Source organism: Microtus pennsylvanicus, chromosome 15, assembly GCF_037038515.1.
Source record: "Microtus pennsylvanicus isolate mMicPen1 chromosome 15, mMicPen1.hap1, whole genome shotgun sequence".
Lineage (NCBI taxonomy): Eukaryota > Metazoa > Chordata > Mammalia > Rodentia > Cricetidae > Microtus > Microtus pennsylvanicus.
In genome coordinates this window covers 19,210,456-19,230,271 of record NC_134593.1, presented here as the reverse complement: position 1 = coordinate 19,230,271, position 19,816 = coordinate 19,210,456, and the positions used below count along the sequence as shown (strand labels likewise).

The following is a 19,816-nucleotide window of genomic DNA, read 5'->3' as shown; positions in this document are numbered from 1 at the left end:
AGACATAAAGGTAGGGGTAGCATGCTGGAGGGGCCTAGAAGAATGGAAGAGTGAGGTAGAGAGGATCAAGATATGTTGTACACCTATGTACAAAATTGTCCCACACCAGAGAAATGAATGAACTTGAGGACACTATGCTAAGTGAAATCGGTCACGAAATGACCGATATTATCTGGTTCTATGCACAGGCAGTACCTACAGTGGTCACTGTTGTAGTGTCAAGGAGAAATGATATTTAACAGATTTAGAACTTCAGCTTTTTTAGATGAAAGAGGTTTGTGAATAGACAGAGCCAACAGTGTGAATGTACTTAATGCTATCAAGCTGTGCATTCGACATGCTTATGATAAGAAGCTTTGCATTGTGCAGTTTATCACAATTCTTTAAAAGGAATCAAAGTGCAAACTTACCTCTCCATCAGCTGCTAAGGCCATCGAATGATGTGAACCACAGGCTACCTCAACCACCTGCTTGATCAAGAGGTTAGTACAGACTTGGACAGGAGCAATGCCTTGATTGGTGGTCCCATTCCCCAGCTGGCTGTATCCATTATGGCCCCAGGCGTAGACAGCTCCATCTAAACACACAAGCACATGAAGCACTAGCTCCGACAGAATTGGTAACCCCTTTGCTCTAGCGTTTGTGCCCTCCTCTCTGTAAGATAACCACTAGTAGGAGTCAGGGAGTGAAGGATTACAGAATAGAGGACAGAAGCAAACCTTTCATCAAAGGACTTGGCACCTATATACAAGATCAGTTTGGTGGTCAAAGTCAAAATTTATGTATAAAAATAGGCTTCTCTATATTGGCCTCTTGCAGTAGGACAAGAGGATCTTGAGTTCACGTCATTCTTGGTTACATGATGCATTTGAGAACAGCCTGGGCTACGTGAGACAAAACTTTGTAGATGGAAAGCAGACAGATATTGTAGCTAACAAAGCAAACCAGAAAAGAAATCAACCAGCAGCTACAAAAGGGAAAGAGGGTGCAGAGCCAACTCCAGCTGAAAACTCCAAAAAGATGTGCCATCAGTTATGAGAAATTCATAGCAAGAATATGTCGTGGTTCTGTTATCACCAGTTGGGACTGGGTTGTGTGGTGCTGCAAGAACTGGGTGAGGACTTGGGGTACACACACAGACAGACATTGTACAAACATGGGTGTAAGTAAAATTTATTTATATATGGTTTTAGTAAGTTAATTTTCCAGAACACATAAAGAAAATCAAGAAAATTAGATCATAATCTCTTTTATAAGAAAAAGTCCAAAAAGAATGGAACAGGAAAAAAATTATCTATGAAAAGTTATAAAAATGTTAGAGATGAAGGCAGGACCTACAGATTACTAATAAACTAAATGTTCCCACTACAGAGCAATCATGACTCTTAAAAATATTTGGAACAAAGAAAAAGATGTCTCTAATGTTCAAAAAAGGAGGAAACAGTCACACACAACGGAGCACAAGTGGGGCTGAGCAGATGGCTCTATGGATAAAGTGCTCGCAACACAAGCATGAGAAACTGAGCCCAAATTTCAGCACATGTGTAAAAATCAGGGTCCAGCAGCATACACAGTGATCTCAGGGCTGGGAGGCAGAACAGGAGGAGCCCAGGGGCTCATGGGACAACCAGTCCAGTCAATGGATGAACTCCAGGTTCAGTGAGAGACCCTGTCTCAAAGATACAGGTGGAAAGAACACTGACCTCCTGCCTTCACATGTGCTCACGCAGGTGTGCACTCACACACAAGGAGAGAGTGGAGGTCTGAAAGGAGTTAGTGTCCGTGATAAATCTTAACAAGCACCAGGGCTTGAAAATGATGAGAAAACAGACTCCCACCTTATAATTCTGATGTCAGCCAAGCCACTGAGTCACATCTGTGAGAGGGAAAGACCTTAAGACAGAGACTCATGAATTTCTCTCAGATCCTTTTCTTGAAAAGTTCTAGAGAATGTGTTTCCCAGATACGGGTGGAATTCGAGGAGAATGACACGAGACACACATATACAAAAAGGGCTCGAGAGGAAAAAGGAAAAGACTTTTGAAGATGATAGTGCTGGCACCTGTGCAGGCAATCTTGGAGTGTAACCGGTCAAGATTAGCAGTTCTGGAGGAAAGATGAAGCTCCAGAGAGCATCTCATCCATGCTACTCTGTAAGAGGTGGACACATGTTAAGGATAGATGTGTATAGGTGTAAGTGAAAATGCACAAAGCAATTATCAACCTCAGAAAGTGGAGGTGGGGGTCAGACAAGAAGGGAAAGGCTTCGCTATAAATAATACTTACACAGTCCCCAATAATGAAAACATCAACACTAATTTAACCAAAATACTAGTATCCATGTGTTTAAAGGATAAAGGCAAGAAAGACAGAGGACAAAGAGCTACATTCTATCTGCCCCAATACAAAGTTGAAAGCAATACCCAAGATCGGAAACTCAGAAGTAGACATATAAGTACCCTACTTTAAAAATCAGAAAGAAAACAGGCTTGCAAAATAGCTCAGTGGGCAAAAGCTCATGCTACACAATCTTGAAAACCCATATAAAAAACGAAAAGAAAAGCTGGATGTGATGGCACACACGGGTAATCAGCACTACAGGAGGATGGAAGCAGAGACAGGAGAATCTCCCAGAAGCCAGTGGAGTACACAGCACAGCAGAAACAAGAGACTGCCTCAATAAGGTAGAATGATGGGCCAGCAAGACGGCTCAGTGTACGAAGGTACTTGTTACCCAAAAATGCAAGCCCAAGAGAAAAAAAAACCCAAAAGTTATCCTCTCAATTCTTATGCACACTGTGGCACACATGCTCACCCTCATACACATACACAACAATAATAACATGAGAGATCAAATTCCTGAAGAGACATCTGAAGACTTAAAGTGGTTCCTTCTAAACAGTAGTTGAATCTCCAGCAACCCCACATACACACACCCTATACCTACCGGAACTCAAACATGAATACACGTACACACAAAGTTTTTAAAATGATTTGATTGGTTATAACCACATAATATAGACACTGTAATCAATCATAGATATGGCACACAATATATAGTATGCTTAATATATATTGCATAAAATATACTATAAACATAAAGATTAAACATAAGAAAATATTCCTCATCAAACCCTAATTATTTGTATACTAAATTTAATACTCAAGATACTTAAAACATATTGTCTAGACTATAGCATAATTTCAAAAGAATCATGACATATTCCAAAGGTCACAACTTTAAAGAAAGGCAGTAATTTGAAAATATGTCTTTTAATGTGTTTGCAATATTAAAAATGTTCTTCAGTATTTAGAATCAGATATCAAGCACTGATTGCTGTGTTTGAAAACTTCAAATCCTTAGGCCATGATGGTTGAGAGTGAACCAGCTGGTAGAATATCAGCTGACAGGGCTGAGTGGTGGGAGCCACATGATGACTCAGAGCAGGTGTGACATAGCTGCCATACTATGCCCAAATCCTGTCAGACTGCTGTGTGGGCACTGGCTCTCACAGCCTGAGAGAGATGGAGAGAACATGGAGTGGATTCAGATTGGAGCCACTGGAAGTCAGGTGGCCACAGAGGCTGAGGCAGCATCCGTGGGAGCTGAGGCTTCCCTAGTGCAGACACAAGCAGAGATGCACTGTCTCCCACAGGCTGCCCTACAGGATCACCTAACAAAACCTGAGGGCCTCTGTAAGGGATAAAAGGCCTAAACCCCAAAGGGAAGCAGTTACACGTGACAAACTTTCAGAGTGCTGCTTGCCCACAGTACAGACAATTACCAAAGGAGAATAGCAACGCTTCTTTGGTGACCTCGGTGAGAGGCAGTCTAAAGGACAAGAATCTGTCCATCTCTTCTAGCTCTTCAATATGTTAGCCATACGGATGCTCTTCAGAATAAACTAAGATATCCTGATTCAAGATTCAGCAACTACATAATGGAGAAAAGCCAGATTATGTGTGTTTATAGAAATATACCAAAGAGGGCTGGAGTGATGGTTCAGTGGTTAACAACATGTATTGCTCTTCCTAAGTTCAATTCCCAGCACCCAAATCATATGGCTCATAATCACCTATAACTCCAGCTCCATGGGGATCTAACACCTCCGGCCTCTGCAGGCTCTGTGCTAGCATGTACATCCCCCACGCTGCTTATACATATAGTTCAAATAATAATAAAAATAAATTTAAAAAATATATAAAAGAAACCTTCTCAAAGTCACCCTGTAACCACACAGTCACTGAAAAATTAGACTGGAGGAACCACATCCTTTGACCTTTCAGCATTCTGCAATTTACACTGGAAGTCTAAGAATCTTAGAGACTGTCTGTATACAAGACACACTGCTGCTATCCCAATTGTCCTCGAGTGTCCTAAATTTTATCTTAATTATATACTCTCCCACAAACAAAGAACAATTCAAAGTTAGTTACTTGATACAGCACTTTTCCTTGGCTCAGAATGAACTGTTCAATTACTCACAAAACCCAACACAGAGTTTTCCCTTTACCTTCAGTGCTGAGGAGGACATGGGGGCCACTCCCATAACTAAGGCTTTTGATTTTTTTTCCACACAAGGCTTCTAGTCTTTTGGGCACCAGAGTGCTCTGGTTGTCTCCAGTTCCTAGACAGTTACTATAGTTCAGTCCAAACACGAAGACCTAGAAAACAAATACCTTTGTCTAATCACATATAAAGCTCCTTTCCCTGCTCAGAAAATAAGATACATTCAAGTCTAGTTTGAGCCAAGGCAGCAAGAAGAGACTAATATAGCAGGAAATGTCCAGCCTTTGCTGAGAACACTCAGGCTTTGCAGTATTAGTCCATACTATAGAACAGAAGACATTTAAACAGGAAACTGGAATGCATCAGAGTTACTGCCCTGAAGTTCAAGTTCTCTTTATCCCAAACCTACCCCAAAGTCCAACCCCAAAACAGGCCCCAAACTAAACTCCAGTCTTACCTCATCTTTGTCAGTGACATAGATCGCCTCGTTGGCAGAACCACCAAAGACACATGCTTTTCTGATCGACGCAGTTTCCTGGGGTGAGAGCAGAGTGAAGATTGGCCACTTTCCTACATCCACCATGACTCTGGCTTTGGGTGATTCCTATAAATAAGCTGACATCTCTGCTGCAAGAATTAAAGAAGGATTTCAAGAAAAAAAGTAATAACCACTAAGCAAACTTTAATAAGAGTTTCACTAATTATTAATAAAAGCTACCAAAAGATAATCCCAGACCCACCTTTATGGAAATGGAACAATCACTTCCTCAGTCTGTCCAATCCTCTAGCCTTCAAAACCAGGTCTCTCTCTGAAATGAGAGCACAGCATACTATAAGGAGTTTCTCTTGCCAAATTCCAGCAGACTTACTGTTACACACATGCACATATTAGTATCTAACAAAGAGAAAGCTGGCTACCTACATGGATCTGGACTCTTCTAGAAATATTTCACTCAGGGATTCAGATAAATATTACAATACTAAACCAGGCATGGTGGTGCACGCCTTTAATCCCAGCACTCTGGATGTAGGGACAGGTGGATCTTTGTGAGTTTGAGGTCAGCCTGGGATATAGAGCAAAGTTCCAATACAGCCAGAGCTACATAACAAAGAGAGACTGTCTCAAAAAAATAAAAATAAAACAAAAAAATACCATCATAAATTGTCTGTCAGTTCTTAACCAGGAGAGGGAGGGAATTAGAAAAGTCAGAAGTATTATCTCTACTTCCACACTCACACATGCCCAAACCCAGGGTACCTGAAAAACTCATTTCTTGCAGAAACCACCTGGCATACAGAGCCACTGCTTCACGACAAGAATGTGGTAACCCTCCTCAGAAAGCCGAGAGGAGGTAAAGCTGCAAGAGGAACTGAATGAAACTGTCTACACACTGAAACGCAGCCCTCACCTCACATTTACAAAGATAAGACAGTTTATCCCATCTGGGTGCTGAGCTGGTGACTGAACTTCAGGCCAGGTTTGGTTAGCTTAAATTGTGCCATAAATGAAGCAGATATGATTCTGTTTATGGAGCTTTATGCAAAGAATCCTAGGTGGGGCTCTTATTTCTGCAAGGCTGAAAAGAAGGGGTGGGGATATTAGGGAGTCTGTGCAAACTATCAAACTAGTGAATTTCCACTCAGCTCTCACCTCTGCAAACAGAACAAAACCAGGCTCTCATAATGAGGACCCAAAACTGTCAAGCTCCCATTTCTCACCTTGGCTCTTTGAAAACAGCCAGGAAAGGCAGTTCTCTCTGCTCTAACACCTCCCTACTTAAGACATTCTCTGGGAGTGCTGTGGCGCTTCAGCACACCAGCCAATGCTTCAGCTCTTGGCATCCACACTTCTAACAGCACTGATCTGAACATATCACACAGTCAAGGAGGGGCGAACACCACAGAACATCACTAGGGGTGTCTGTCACTGCTGCCAGGCATGAAACTTAAGCATTCTTAAGGACATTGAGGGAAGGCAAAACACATAAGCACAAGAAAACTGTTCCATATGGTACAAAAGAATACTAGAAAGAGAATTCTCCTTCTACGTGAAAGCAATCACTATTATTAGTGGTTTGTAATTCCTTCCAGGGGTAGTGAATACCCGTGAGTATAGTGAGTGAGTGCGTGTACACAATCTGCGTGTGTGTAATGGCACGTATGTGTTTTAGAACAAAACACAAATATCCTCTTTATCCCCATCTTACTAATGGAAATTGCTCCTGCTTAGCAATAGGAGAGCTACATCACTTCAACCTTAGAAGGTATTCCATTATACTGATGTAGCAATTTGTTTACCTCTTACTAATACACAGTTAAGTACTTGGCAGTTTTATTCTAGAACACTGAAAGTACTGTTCGCATACAGTACTGAGAAAATGTCACATTTGATACATAAATGTCTAAAGTAAATTCCTAAAAATGAAACTTCTGGGTCCCAGGTTTAATAATTTTTTTACCCTTGACCACTATTTCAAAGTGTCCTTTATGACTCACCATAAATGTAGATCGGCATCTGTTACCCTTGATCTGTAAGCAGGGCTAGATTATTGTCAAGACAGAGACATAGAGGGGGGACATGGAAGATGAAGGAAGGAAAGAGAAGAGAGAGGAGGAGTGAGCAGGAAGAAATGTCCCCAAAATGTCAGGTTTCTGCCTCTTACAGAACAAATGGGGCAGAAGCCATGTGTGATGTAAATGCCTCCAAGCAGGTTGTTGTCAAGAAAATTTCGAAGCATCTTTTCCTTTTATAATGCAAACCACACAGAATTCTTCTTAACCATTCAGAATTTTACGATATTCAATTTATTGAAAACATATGATTCAGGGTCAGCAAAATTGTTCAATGATTGGTGAAAACTGGTCACCTCTTGTCAATCCTGAAGACCTGAGTTCAATCCACAAGATCCATAGGACAGACCAGCTTCCAAAGCGGTCCTATGCCCTGCATATGGTAGAAGGAAGGACAGACCAGCTTCTGAAGCTGTCCTATGTCCTCCATATGCACAACATGGCACATTCACATCTTCCCACAAATTTTTTTTTTAAATGTAATTTAAAAATTGTTAAATTCAAGACTCACAGGCTGTGGACTATAGCTAAATTGATACAGTCCTTTCCTACAAGCACAAAGCCCTAGGTTCAGTCCTTTTAGTCCCAACATGATAGAATGGAGGCAGAATCACAAATTTAAAGGCATCCTCACCTACACAACGATTCTGAGAGCAGCCTGGGATGTCTTCCTGTCTGTCTGTCTCACACACGCATACACACACAAATCAGGCATGCCAGGGGGTCAGTGAGAGACTGACTCACTCTGCTCCTCAGAGACCACAACACAGGGGCATCACCACTTGAAACCACACAAATTCCAATGGTACAATTACTCTGAGACTGGCAACTCTGCCTTCAGGGCCTGGCAATTTCCTTCAAGATCAAGTTTACCTTCTAAATGAGGGTTAATTTTATGAGCTGAGTTTGCATGTGGCTAAATTAGGTGAAGCTTTATTTTACAAGGCATTTCTCCAAAGGCTGGTATTTTTTAAGAGTCAATAAAAGAAACTGCTCAGACATCTCCACAGGCACACAACCCCACAACACAAGGAAGAGTATCACCAGAGACCTTTGTGTAGAGCAGGGACAACGTCCTGAGCAAGGTCTGTGCTGCAGGCTCACATTGACATCTCTTGTCAGTGCAATACACTTTTATGTTTCTCGAAACTGTTCTAAAACTATATAATTCCTGTTCTAGAACTATATAATTCATATTCAACATATAAAAAACATCTGTGGGGGATTTCTTGAGTGCATGAAAGTCAGTGCTAATACTGGTCAAGTAGGACTCTGTCTTTAAGATGAACCTGGCTAACAAGACCATTGTCTATTATATAAAGAGCAATATTAGTTAGGCTGACACAAACAGGAAACACAATTATTGACAGATTTGCTATTAGCATGGGTTATTAATTATGCAATCGTATAATTCTAAACATATTAATTTACTTATGGGGTATGTGGTAAGTAGGCATATCTATGCAGGTAGATACATCTGTGCATGTGGAGGTCAGAGGTCGAGGTCAGGTGTCTCCCTGTCTTCTCTGAACCTAGAATTCACTGACAGGCTAGACTGTCTGGAGCAAGTCTCCAGGATCCACCTGTTCCCCCCACACACTCCTGCACTAGGATCACAGGCCAACACTGCCACAATCTGCTCTTTATGTGACAAGAACTCATGTGTGCACAGCAAAGTACTTTACCTACCGAGCCATCCCCCAAGTCCCACTTTAAAGACTTATTTTTATTATTTTTAAAATTGTGTATGTATGCATGTGCATGTGAATCCAAGTACCCATAGAGGCAAGAGGTATAGGATCCCCCTGGAGTTCCAGTGACAGGAAATTGTAGGAACCTGATGTGGCTGCTGGGAAATGAGCCTGTGTCCTCTCAAGATCAGCAGTGCATGCTCCTAACCACTGGCTCAATACTCCAGCCCTTCCTAAGCCTCATTTTAAAAGAATGTAAATATAGTTCAATTAAACTTTGCTTACATCATCTCAAAGGCTGTAGAGTAATGTTGGTGCTTCACAGGGTAAGACATGAAGTGATTCTACTGAATGCTCAAGAGTCACTGCTAACAGAAAGCAGCTTTAACCGGCCCGCTTAGCCCAGCCTCCAACAGGCATGGGCTGTGTAACGTGTTGAAAAATATTCAGCCATGTTTCCTCAGACACATAACCTCATGCTGTCCTTTCTTAGGCAATCCTGAGACCTACAAACCAAGCTACTCCTGAGGAAACATCACAGAGAAAATCTTACATAGCCAAACCATATGCTTAGTCAAGTTCAAAATAAAATCAACACAAAAACATAAAAAGCACCTATGAGATTTAACAGCTATGTCACCAAGTACTATACACTGTATAGTTACAGTTTTGAAATACAAAGAAAAGGCTAACACATATCTAGAAGTTACAGGAGACATTTCTTTTATTTTAAAAATATATCCTCAGATTTCTCCAATACTTTCTGACCAATACAAGTTAAGTATTTTAGGGTCAGCAAAAATGGCTGAGAAGGCAAAGGCGTTTGCCATGCAAGCCTGGTAAACTGAGTTCAATTCCTGGAATCCACATAAAGGTAGATGAGAACCAACTCCATGAAGTTGTCCTCTGATCTCCATGGTGCTGTGGCATGTGCCCCCCCCCATACATCACATAAACTCATGAAATAAAAAATAAAAATTTACAGCCTTTAAATATGCATTATTTAAATAAAAATATAAGTTTAACTATTTGGGAATTGTTTGAAGGTTCTAGCACAGGAGAACCCATCTTCCTTTATTCATGGGGGAGGTCGTCACCCACCACGCAGGGGCAAGCATATAGTTTCAGGAGGAAGCACATGGAGCCATGAGGGAGGGAGGAAACACCTGCCTAGGTGGCCAATCAGCCAACTCATCCATGATTATCAGTGGGGTGACAGAAGCCCCAGTCAGACTATCCTCACATCACATCTATTTGAATTATGTTTTAGTCTCTAATTCTTCAAGAATTTTAAGATTTATTCCTGTCTTAGGTTTTTAACTTAGAACAGTAGACTGTTTAGACAACAATCTCTAAAGTTGGGAGTTGGGGGCAAGGCTCAGTGGGAAAGTGATTGTTATGACGGCTCAGTGACAGATTTCGGCCCAGAGGAATAGAGAAAAGAGTCCTAAAATTGATCTCTGGCCTCCAAATAAATACAAATACATACATACACCCCCTCCACAAATCTCTAGTTAAAATCATGTATTACTAATATTATCATATGTAGTTGGCATGGTGTGTCTGCACATGTGGAAGTTAGAGAACTTTATGGGATTGCTCCTCATTGCACTGACGCTAAAATCTCTAAACTTATTAACAAAAATTTAAAACGTAGGAGTATCAAGCTGGGCATGGCAGCACATGCTTATAACCTTAGCACTCAGGAACCTACAGATGAGGATTCAAAGTTCAAAGCTAACCTGGGCTACATAACAGGACTTTGTCTCAAAAAAAAGTTGGAATGTAAGATGATGACACAGTTCTTCAAATGAATGAAATATGATCTAACAAATTCACTTTTAGTATAGTCAAAAGAATTAAAAGCACAAACTCAGTTATGCAGCAGGGGACAAGCAATATTATTTGACAGATGAATAGTTAAGTAAAATGTGACCTACCCATAAACTTCACCTTGGGAAGAAATCCTGAACATGCTACAGCAAGGATAAACTTTGAAGTCCCTGTATTACTATGAAACAGGCCAATCACACAGGACAAATGCACAGTTCCACTGTGTGGTATCTAGAATAGTCAGATCAGAAGCACACAGGAGGCAGAGGCAGGAGGAACTCTGAGTTCAAGGCCAGGCTGGTCTACACAGTAAGTTCCAGGCCAGTCAGGGCTATGCAGTGAGACCCTGTTTCAAAAAACAAACAAAAAATGAAAGAACAGTGGTTGTCAAGAACTGAGCATCAGAGGAAATAGGAGGGATGGTTACTGCTCTGGGGGCACAGTTTTAATTTGAGATGATAAATGTTCTAGAGATGAATGGTAGGGTAACTGAACAAAATTATCAATGTAGTTAATGTCATTAGACATTTATGAATGTTAAAAATGATACAGGACTGGAGCGATGGCTCAACAATTAAGAGCACTAGCTGCTCTTGCAGAGGACAGGGTTTGGTTCCCAGCACCCACATGGTGGCTCAGAACTATTTGTAACTCTAGGTCCAGAGGATCTGGAGTGCAAGCATCAGGCACACACATACAGTGTGGAAAATTCTCATACACATAAATTCTTTAAAAAAAAAATGTTTAGGTAGGTGGTAGTGGCGAACACCTTTAATCCCAGCACCGAGGAGGCAGAGGCAGAGGATCTCTGTGAGTTTGAGGCCAGCCTTGTCTACAACAGCTAGTTCCAGGACAGCTAGAGCTTTTAAAGAGAAAAACCATGTCTCAAAAAACAAACAAACAAAAGTAAACTTAATGTTACATACATTTCACCATAATCTTAAAAACTCCAGCGATTTGATGGGCTGATCACAAGTTCAAGGTTCTCTTCTGGCTACAAAGTGAGTCTGACACTAGCCTGGGAGATCTGAATCCCTGCCTCAAGAAAAATCCAAGCAATAACAGGTTTACATTAATCCTTCAGTAAATTCAAGTATACATTATTAAAATTAAGCAGAAAAACGTTTTAATCCTAAAAAGATGTACCTGCTAAAGTGTAATTAGAGATATATTCAAAAGAATATTTCTAAAAGAAATAGTTTCTTAGAATTTTTCAGAAAAAAAGGCTTTTCCAGCACATACAGCAATATAACAGACCCAATAAAATTGCAAAGGCGATGAGTTTCCCAGGGCTGGACTGATAACCACAACCAGGAGAGGTAATTAGCACATTCAATAGCTATTCCTGTATGCTTAACTAAGATAGTCATTTTTGCTATTTTTCCAAACCTGTATTTTTTCCTAGGAAATGCTTTCTCATCAACAGCATTAACATGTTATTTTTTTTTTTTTACTCTGGCGATAATAAATAACGGAAAGAACAGAGAAATGACAAGCAGAGGCAGAAGACGACTTTGAACACCTTTCACCCAGTTGGTTCTTTGGCACTGAAAACAGATCCTGCCTCCTCTCTGTCCATTAGCATTGCAGATCAATAACCCACTCCCAAACATGGCTTTTTCAGAGAGCCTGTGGCATACGGAGGAAAGATTATTTTATTTCCTATTCTCAAAAGTAAATTCAGGAAATACAAACACAAACCTTCCAAATTTAGAACCCTACATTTAGAACTAGATGGCCGAAGGAGCAGGGAATCAATCCCCGGTGCCCTCTTAAAAGCCCATTTATTTTACTTTCCCCTAGGAATCAAGTATTAAGGCCAAGACGGGGAAAATTTTTATTTTGCTGACCTGGCAAAAAAACATATTTGAATTTGTTTAGAGTTTGAAAAACAGGAAGTTGAGATCAATAGTACAAGAAAGTTTGTTTTTGATGTAATAACTCAATATTAAAAAAATACTAAAAATGAACGGCTGACCTATAAGTGTATGTCTTTGATAGACCTCAGGGCTCCTCTTCCAGACCAACCAGAACGTATTTGGAACAAAGGGAATGATGTCACCAACAGGACTTTCTCCCTCTGAACAGCTTTTCCGCTGACCTGAAAGCTACTAAGGAAAAGAGAGTAAAGAAAGCAACTCTTCAAAGACAGCCAGCACCAGAATTCTAAGCAATTGGGTGTGATCTGTGGAGCAGGAAGGAGTCTCCACCTTCTCCAGCATGGAAACACTGGGCAGTGAAAGCACAGGACCCCATGGGCTGGATATTCCCAGCATCTCCTCTAAGGCCAAACTTATGCTATTAGAAGCCTCAATGCCAAATACACCAGGCCTCTAAATTCCAGCTGTGTTTAATTAAGCACTTTAATTAAGATACATGATGAAGATTCCTTCCACAGTGTTTCTATTTTATAGGCTGAATGAGTTGTGATTTGTGTCATCAGTTTAAGAAGTTAAGCTGCCTCACAACTCAGCTGTTTTTGTAGCTCATGGGCTACTGATAGACTCTAAGGGGCCTCACAAAAAAACTCCAACACAAAGTAATAATGTGAACCAAATTAATAGTAGAGCTAACTAATTCCTCTGCAATCACGCTAGATACCAGTCAAGCTAAGGACATTGTAAAGAGAGCAATACAATCCTGGCCCATACCCTCTGAAGGTCAAAAGCCCTGATAGAGATTCTAAATGCAAAAATAACAAACAAACAAACAAACAAACAAACCCATACTGGTCTAAGCAAATGATGGGAAACAGCAAACAAGTATACAATCCATGACACAATCATGTGCTAAATCTGCAAAATAGGACAATTATTCGAAAATTATCACAGAAATGCTGGCATATGAAATTCTAGAGGTCAAATGCTCAGGGATAAATAATGATGAAGCATAAGCATTTCCTTAGGAAAAAACAATGTATTCTCTCCAGAGCGAGCCTCCTTAATTTTCTTCCTTTCCCATCGGTCTTGTAGGTACTGGGAGGACATGAATATGCCGCCCTGCCCAGCTCTAAGTGCCCACCTGTGCATAAAGATTTAACAATATGGTTGTTGTCTCCATTTCTAAGCTTACTGTATCCGTATTCTAGGAAAACTTTCTAATAAAAGGGTTCCAGGGTTTGGGGCAAACTTTTTGGAGTACAACCTTGCAACTATCATCTGTCTATGTTACAGCATAAGATCAAGAAATCCTTTGGCTTACTGTAGAGCCAAATGCTACCTATAGGAACTTCTTACCTATTCTGGTGGGCTTTGGGATACCAAGACGCTATCCCTCCTGATCAAACACTCAGTGTGTTCAGGTCCAGCCTCTAAGATAGACCATCCTCAAATCTTTTAAAACAGAAATGCACCTTAAAACTTCTCTCCTTCAATATTATAAGGGATACAAATAAAAGGCAACTTCAAAATTTTTCTGAGACACTAATTCTATCACTACCTCAGCTGCAAGGATTGCTGACCGAACTAGAAGAATCAAAGGGAAAGCATGCCCTGAGTCTGGCTAAGACTTGACACCTGAGAACACAGCATCCGCTCCTCATCAGCCACAGCTAAGGCCACCTGTACAGAGGTCACTGAGGATCACTTCCCACCTTCGTTTAAAGCAGCATGACTACAGTCCTAGAATTTCCCAACACTGACAGTGTCCACATTTTGTATAACTGGTTTGTTCAAATTCATTACTTAAGATGAGAATGGAAGGTCCTATAGCTGTCCTTCCCTAAGAGGCAGAAATTATCTGACTTGAAGCATAATCTGCAGTAATGGCCCCTGTCACCCAAGGGGCTTCTTTCATTTCACTGCCCGGAAGTTTCTGGCAATTCTAGGACAGAGATTCTGACAGCTCATTGATAAGTGAAAAAATAATACTGAACTCATATGCTCTGGTTGGAAAACAAACGACCCAAGTGCTTACAGGGTTAGTCGGAGAAACCAGATCTTGTAAGGCAGGCTATGATAAAGGATACTTATCTTTAATCCCAGCACTCAGGAGGCAGAGGCAGGAAGATCTCTATGAATTCAAGGCCAGTCTTAACTACATAGCCAGTTCCAGGTCACTCAAGACTACAGAGTAAGACCATGTCCTAAAACCAAAGAAACAAAATAAACCAGGTGAGGCGGAGCCCCAAAACTGGACACCAAAGTCTCTGGATTCTACAGTCTAGAGGTATAGTCTGATCTCAGAATTTTCTTCTCCAAGAAAAAGGTTTCTCTTTCTGTTGTTCTTTTTTAAGCTCTAGCCTAAAACGGAACAGGAAGCTGCTCAGAGGATCTTTCTCAAAGGCAGAGACAAAAGTACTCCTAAGAAAACATCTGTTTGCTCAAGGTCTGGTGGTAAACACATTAGAAATGACAGTTTGCTTATATGTGTTATATGTGAACATATGTGGTCACGAAAGATCTAACATCTTTTGAAAACAAGGATTTAAACTACACGCTAAGCTTCAAGAAATAACAAACTACAGAGGGAACATCACGCCCTCATCTTTCGGATAACATCACAAAGCATTCAAGTAAAACCAGTGGTGGTAATCACATCAGTAATAGCCAATGACACGGGAGGGAATTGGCCTAGATTGATAACAAGGGTTTTAAGGTACAGGAGAGTATGCTGTTCCAACTACCTAGGTTTTTTTTTTTGTTGTTGTTTTGTTTTTTTTTTTTTTTTTTGGTTTTTCGAGACAGAGTTTCTCTGTGGCTTTGGAGCCTGTCCTGGAACTAGCTCTTGTAGACCAGGCTGGTCTCGAACTCACAGAGATCCTCCAACTACCTAGTTTTTAAACAATGTCTCTTCACAGTTCAAGGCAGCCTTGAACTCAAGGTTCTTTCTCTCAACCTCAAAAGTGCCGAGATTCGGTTATCTCTTGGTACGTAATTTACCAGCCTGGAACTGGCCCACCGACTTCACCAGAGCAAAAGCTAAAGCTGCCACGCCTCTTAATGGCCATTCCCAGAACAGGTGAACACCCTTCAAAAGCCTAGGTTCAAATGCAGCAGAGAACACCATCTCCACCTGCTGAGGAGAGAAGCAGGCAGTGAGGCTGCTCTAGGTGTCGCAGGAAAGAAATTCCCACAGCTGTAAGCAATGGCACCCAGAGGCCTCCACCATGCTGAGCCCAGGATTGGCCGGACCATCTGAGAAAGCACAATTCATCTCCGCAGCCACAACTTTTTCCAGTGCATCACAAAGCCAGTCCAGTGAACAGGTGGACACTTGGAACGCTCACCTCTGAAAACCACGGACTCCCTAAGACTTCAGAGAAGGTTCCAGAAGAGGCCTCCCTGAATGAACTCCAGTGCTTCCTGGAGTCACTTCACACCTTGCCATCAGCGAGTATGGGAGCATGAGTATGACCGTATTTTAAAGAGTATATTTGCTATCTCAAACCCCCTGTAGCAAGCCTAGTTACTTGAACTGCTATTCAAACTATCAAAATTCTAGAGTCAAGTAGACTTTGGCAGCTTGAATCCCCAAACACTAGCTAGTTTACAAACTGAAATCTAAGTGAACTCTGCCAACTCCCCAAATTTCCAAAATAAATAGAATTCACACCCTAAGCTAGGAACTGTTTTCTCTAGGTAGTAAAACTGCAGAGGATGTACACTCTTCTTCATATTAACATTTCCTAAAGTCTCCTCCTCTCTCTGCTTGTAAACATTTTACAAACAGTACAGTGTGGCCTAGATGTACCTGAAAACTGAGTTCATTATTCAAATACATAACAGAAAATTATTAACTGACATCCTAGGAAATCCATTTGAGCTAAAGTCAAGAAATTCTCATCACATCCCTCAATACATACATACAAGGTAATGTAACATTTTAAAAATTTACCCATAGAACCTAGCAGGGAAGAAAAATGTGTCTCGCGGTCTTTTCTGGCCTCTAGACTCTTGTTTCCTTATGCTTCTTTAAAGTACCGGATACAAAGCAGCCCTTCAATTTCATCACTGGCAGATAAAGATCACATATTTTGCAGCTCCTGGAACACACGGGCACTCAACTGAAAATCTTAAGAAACAAACTTGAAACTACAAGCGCCATAGCTTTGGCTTTCTATATATTTTCTGAGATTTGTGTTACTCAACGCTTTGGATCACAAGCCATAAGAGTCGCTTGCGGAAGAAACACTTCAAAGATGAAGGCATCACTTCTTCAATAGGCACAAGTTCAGAGGGGAAAGAAAAAGACCCCCTTAGAAGTACTAATAAATTCACTGGTGTTCACACAATAGGTTAAAAGCCAGCCCACAGACGAAGAGAAGCTAAACAGAGTTGTGATTTAAGTTGAAGTTAGAATTCACAGCACACTCTAATCTCCTGTCAGGGTCCAAGCGGCTTCTCATGCCTGCCAGCATCCCTGGCTTTTGATGCTATCCCCGCCACAGCACACACCAGCCTCAGAAACCCAGGGTGCGCCTCCTACTAGCCATGGACCTCGTCAACAGCAGGACAGAGGCAAAGGAGACCCTGCGGGTTCTTTTTAAAAAGCGAGGTCGACTGTCGTCTGAACCGGCAGCCCTCGGCTTCCCGAGTCCACAGCGGACAGCTTCCCACCGCTAACCGGCCCTCCTCGACGGTCCTCTCCGGCGGGGCGAGGGCCGCGTCTCGTCGCCAGCAGGCCGCGGGCGACCTCTCCTCAGCTCGCCGCACTCCTGGGGGCAGCTTCCCGCACGACACACGGGCTATCCCGGAGTGCGGGGTGCGCGGCGAAGGGGTCGCGAGCGCGTCTGCTAACCCCTGACCCCGGAAGGCGCCGGTGCGCGGCCTCCGCAGCCGCCTGGCTAGGGCCCCGCCAGCCCGCCCCTCCGCCGCGCACCGCTCTACCTGCCAGGCCGCTCCGCCGGGCCCCGGATCTCCCTGCTCCTCAGCGCCGCCGCCGCCGCCGGCTCCGCCCGCAACCCCGGTGCGAGCGCCGGGGCCACCGGTCACGTGGGCGGTCCGCGTCACGTGACGCCCCGGCGGCGCGCGCCCTCCGGCTCCAGAAGCCTCCCGGCTCGGGTTTGGTAGCAGGCCCGGCCTGAGGGGCGGTGCTGGGTTACGAGGGCACGAGTAGCCGCGGCCAGGACTTACTTTCTAGGGAGAACCTGAACCCGAAAGCTACCTTGCGTGGCGGCGCATTGCCGCCTTCCTCCCGCCCCGCGCCCCGCCTATTCCTGGCGGCTGTTTATCTGAACACGTGTTTGTCCGTCCCGCCCTGGCCCGGATTGAAAGCACCGGAGGTAAAGTCCGGACACCTGGGCCAAGCAGACAAAGAGGCCAGGATCCTGAAAGCTGTCTGCCTCAAGACGTTCCTAGTGCTAAGCGGGTAAACTGAGGCCGGAATGGGCGTGGGTGCGTGTGCAGCGCTTCCGAGAGTAGTAGGGGACTTTACAACTGATAGCGTTCCTTCATGTTGGCTAGTGCCCGTTTGGCGTTAGAGAATAAAGTCCAAACTTCTTGGCACAGTATCCAAGCAATCTTGTTCAGGCTCACCTTTCCCCTTGGAGCTCCCAGAAGTAAACACAAATCTCCCTCTTTTTCTGTGCGCCTCGAAGCCAGTGGTTCCCCACCTAGCGCTGTGACACTTCAATACAGTTCCTTATGTGGTGACCGACCCCCCCCCCCACACACACACCATAAAATTATTTTGTTGCTACTTCAGAGCTGTAATTTTGCTAGTTAAGACTGGTTCTGGAAATCTTAGACCCCTAGGTTGAGAACGAGCCCTAGTAAATGGATGTGTTCTTACAAAAACCTTACTTTCTGCTGGGACTTCCTTGACTACAACACTGCGTTCTGCCTTTCGAGAATTCTTGTTTCTCTTGAGTATTTAAACTTTCGGTGGATTACATTTTCCCTTAACTTGCTGTAGGCCTCTCTGGATTTGTTCACTCTTTTTCTTCAATCTGCAATGTCCAGAATCATCACCACCTTCCTTGAAGAAAAGCAAGAGGAGGACAGCCATTTATTTTTAATAGGATAGGCAGGTGTTGGGGGTATTCAATCACACTGTGATTCCGAAGTTTGCATCTGAATTAATTAAGTAAAATTAACTTTGGACCAGGAGGCTGAGTCAGCAACTAATTGACAGAAAGTAATCCGAGAGTATCAGAGGGCATCTGGAAGAGATAGAGAGGCACACTGGAAATAGTGGGGAGGGATTTGGAGTGGCGCCGACTTTTTCTATTTTGTTTTGGCAGAGCTGAAGGGTACTCTCTTGGGGAGACAAGCAAGGACAGAAGGCTACCTAGTTGCTACTCAACCTCTCTTGTAGAGATATTTCATTTGTATTTTAATAAATAAAGCTTGCCTGAAGACCAGACACACTAGTCAGCCATGCAGACCAGGCAGTGGTGGCACACATCTTTAATCCCAGCAACCACACTAGTTAACCATAGAGACCAGGCCGTGGTGGTGCATGTTTTTAATCCTAGCACTATAGAGGAATATAAGGTGGGATAAGACAGGAGCTCACTCTCTTTGCAGTCTGAAGATTTCGTAGAGCTAAGAGCTCTCTAGTGGTCTGGCTGCTCTGCTTTTCTGATGTTCAGATTGAGCCCCAGTATCTATCTCTGGGCTTTTATTGTTCGTGCTACAATAAATCACTCAAACTTTCACAGGTGCTCATCCCCAGCAAGGGTCTGGAAGACACAGCATAGAAGGGAGAGGGTTATTGTCGACTGTGGCAGTAGGGGCACACTACTCATTACATTAACCTTCTCTGTCCGTTGTTACCGTGGAAAGATGGCCTCTAGTATCCTAAAGGAGCTGCTCCAGAACTCAGCTGAGTTCTGAGGCTTTGCTGCCTGTAAACCATTCTGGATGATGTATCGCCCTGCCTTAGTTACAGCTGTTGACAAACAGACATCTTTGGATCACTTCAGCTGAGGAGAGCTGCCTCACCCAATGGAAGGCCTCTTCTGGGGAGTGAATGTCCACTGATTGACTCCCAATATTGTTTCTTTCCTGTTTCCCCAGTGTTGATTGCATGACTTCTTGAGTGTGTTCATGTGTGTGTGTGCAGATACATGTGTCATAGTATGCGTGTGGAAGTCAGAGGACAACTTTTAGGTGTTTGCTTTCTCCTTCTGAAATAGAACTAGGTAGAAAAGACCCATTATTGGATATTGATTTACTAATTTATTTAGTGATTTACTATAGCACTGCTTATACTGCCTGTTTGCCAAGCATGATGCTACCTGGAACAGAATGATTTGGAAAAATAGCTG

At 42.7% G+C, this 19,816-nt stretch overlaps 1 protein-coding gene across 7 annotated transcripts in view; it reads right to left on the bottom strand.

Moving 5' to 3' along the window:
* The window catches only part of Rcbtb1 (RCC1 and BTB domain containing protein 1), a 43,087-nt gene extending 25,520 nt beyond the window's left edge, over nt 1–17,567 (bottom strand). For 2 of the 7 annotated variants that reach the window (XM_075950160.1, XM_075950166.1), the window contains exons 1-5: nt 17,433–17,567; nt 5,251–5,319; nt 4,968–5,137; nt 4,515–4,665; nt 411–577 (exon numbers count right to left, since the gene is read on the bottom strand). In XM_075950160.1, the coding sequence (XP_075806275.1) occupies nt 411–577; nt 4,515–4,665; nt 4,968–5,093 (444 nt within the window). In that variant the 5' untranslated portion in view covers nt 5,094–5,137; nt 5,251–5,319; nt 17,433–17,567. Of the gene's footprint in view, nt 1–410; nt 578–4,514; nt 4,666–4,967; nt 5,138–5,250; nt 5,320–16,440; nt 16,589–17,169; nt 17,367–17,432 lie in introns of those variants that run through there. The other 5 variants (XM_075950161.1, XM_075950162.1, XM_075950165.1 and 2 more) reach the window with 5 other exon arrangements.
* Between the last annotated feature and the right edge of the window lie 2,249 nt (nt 17,568–19,816).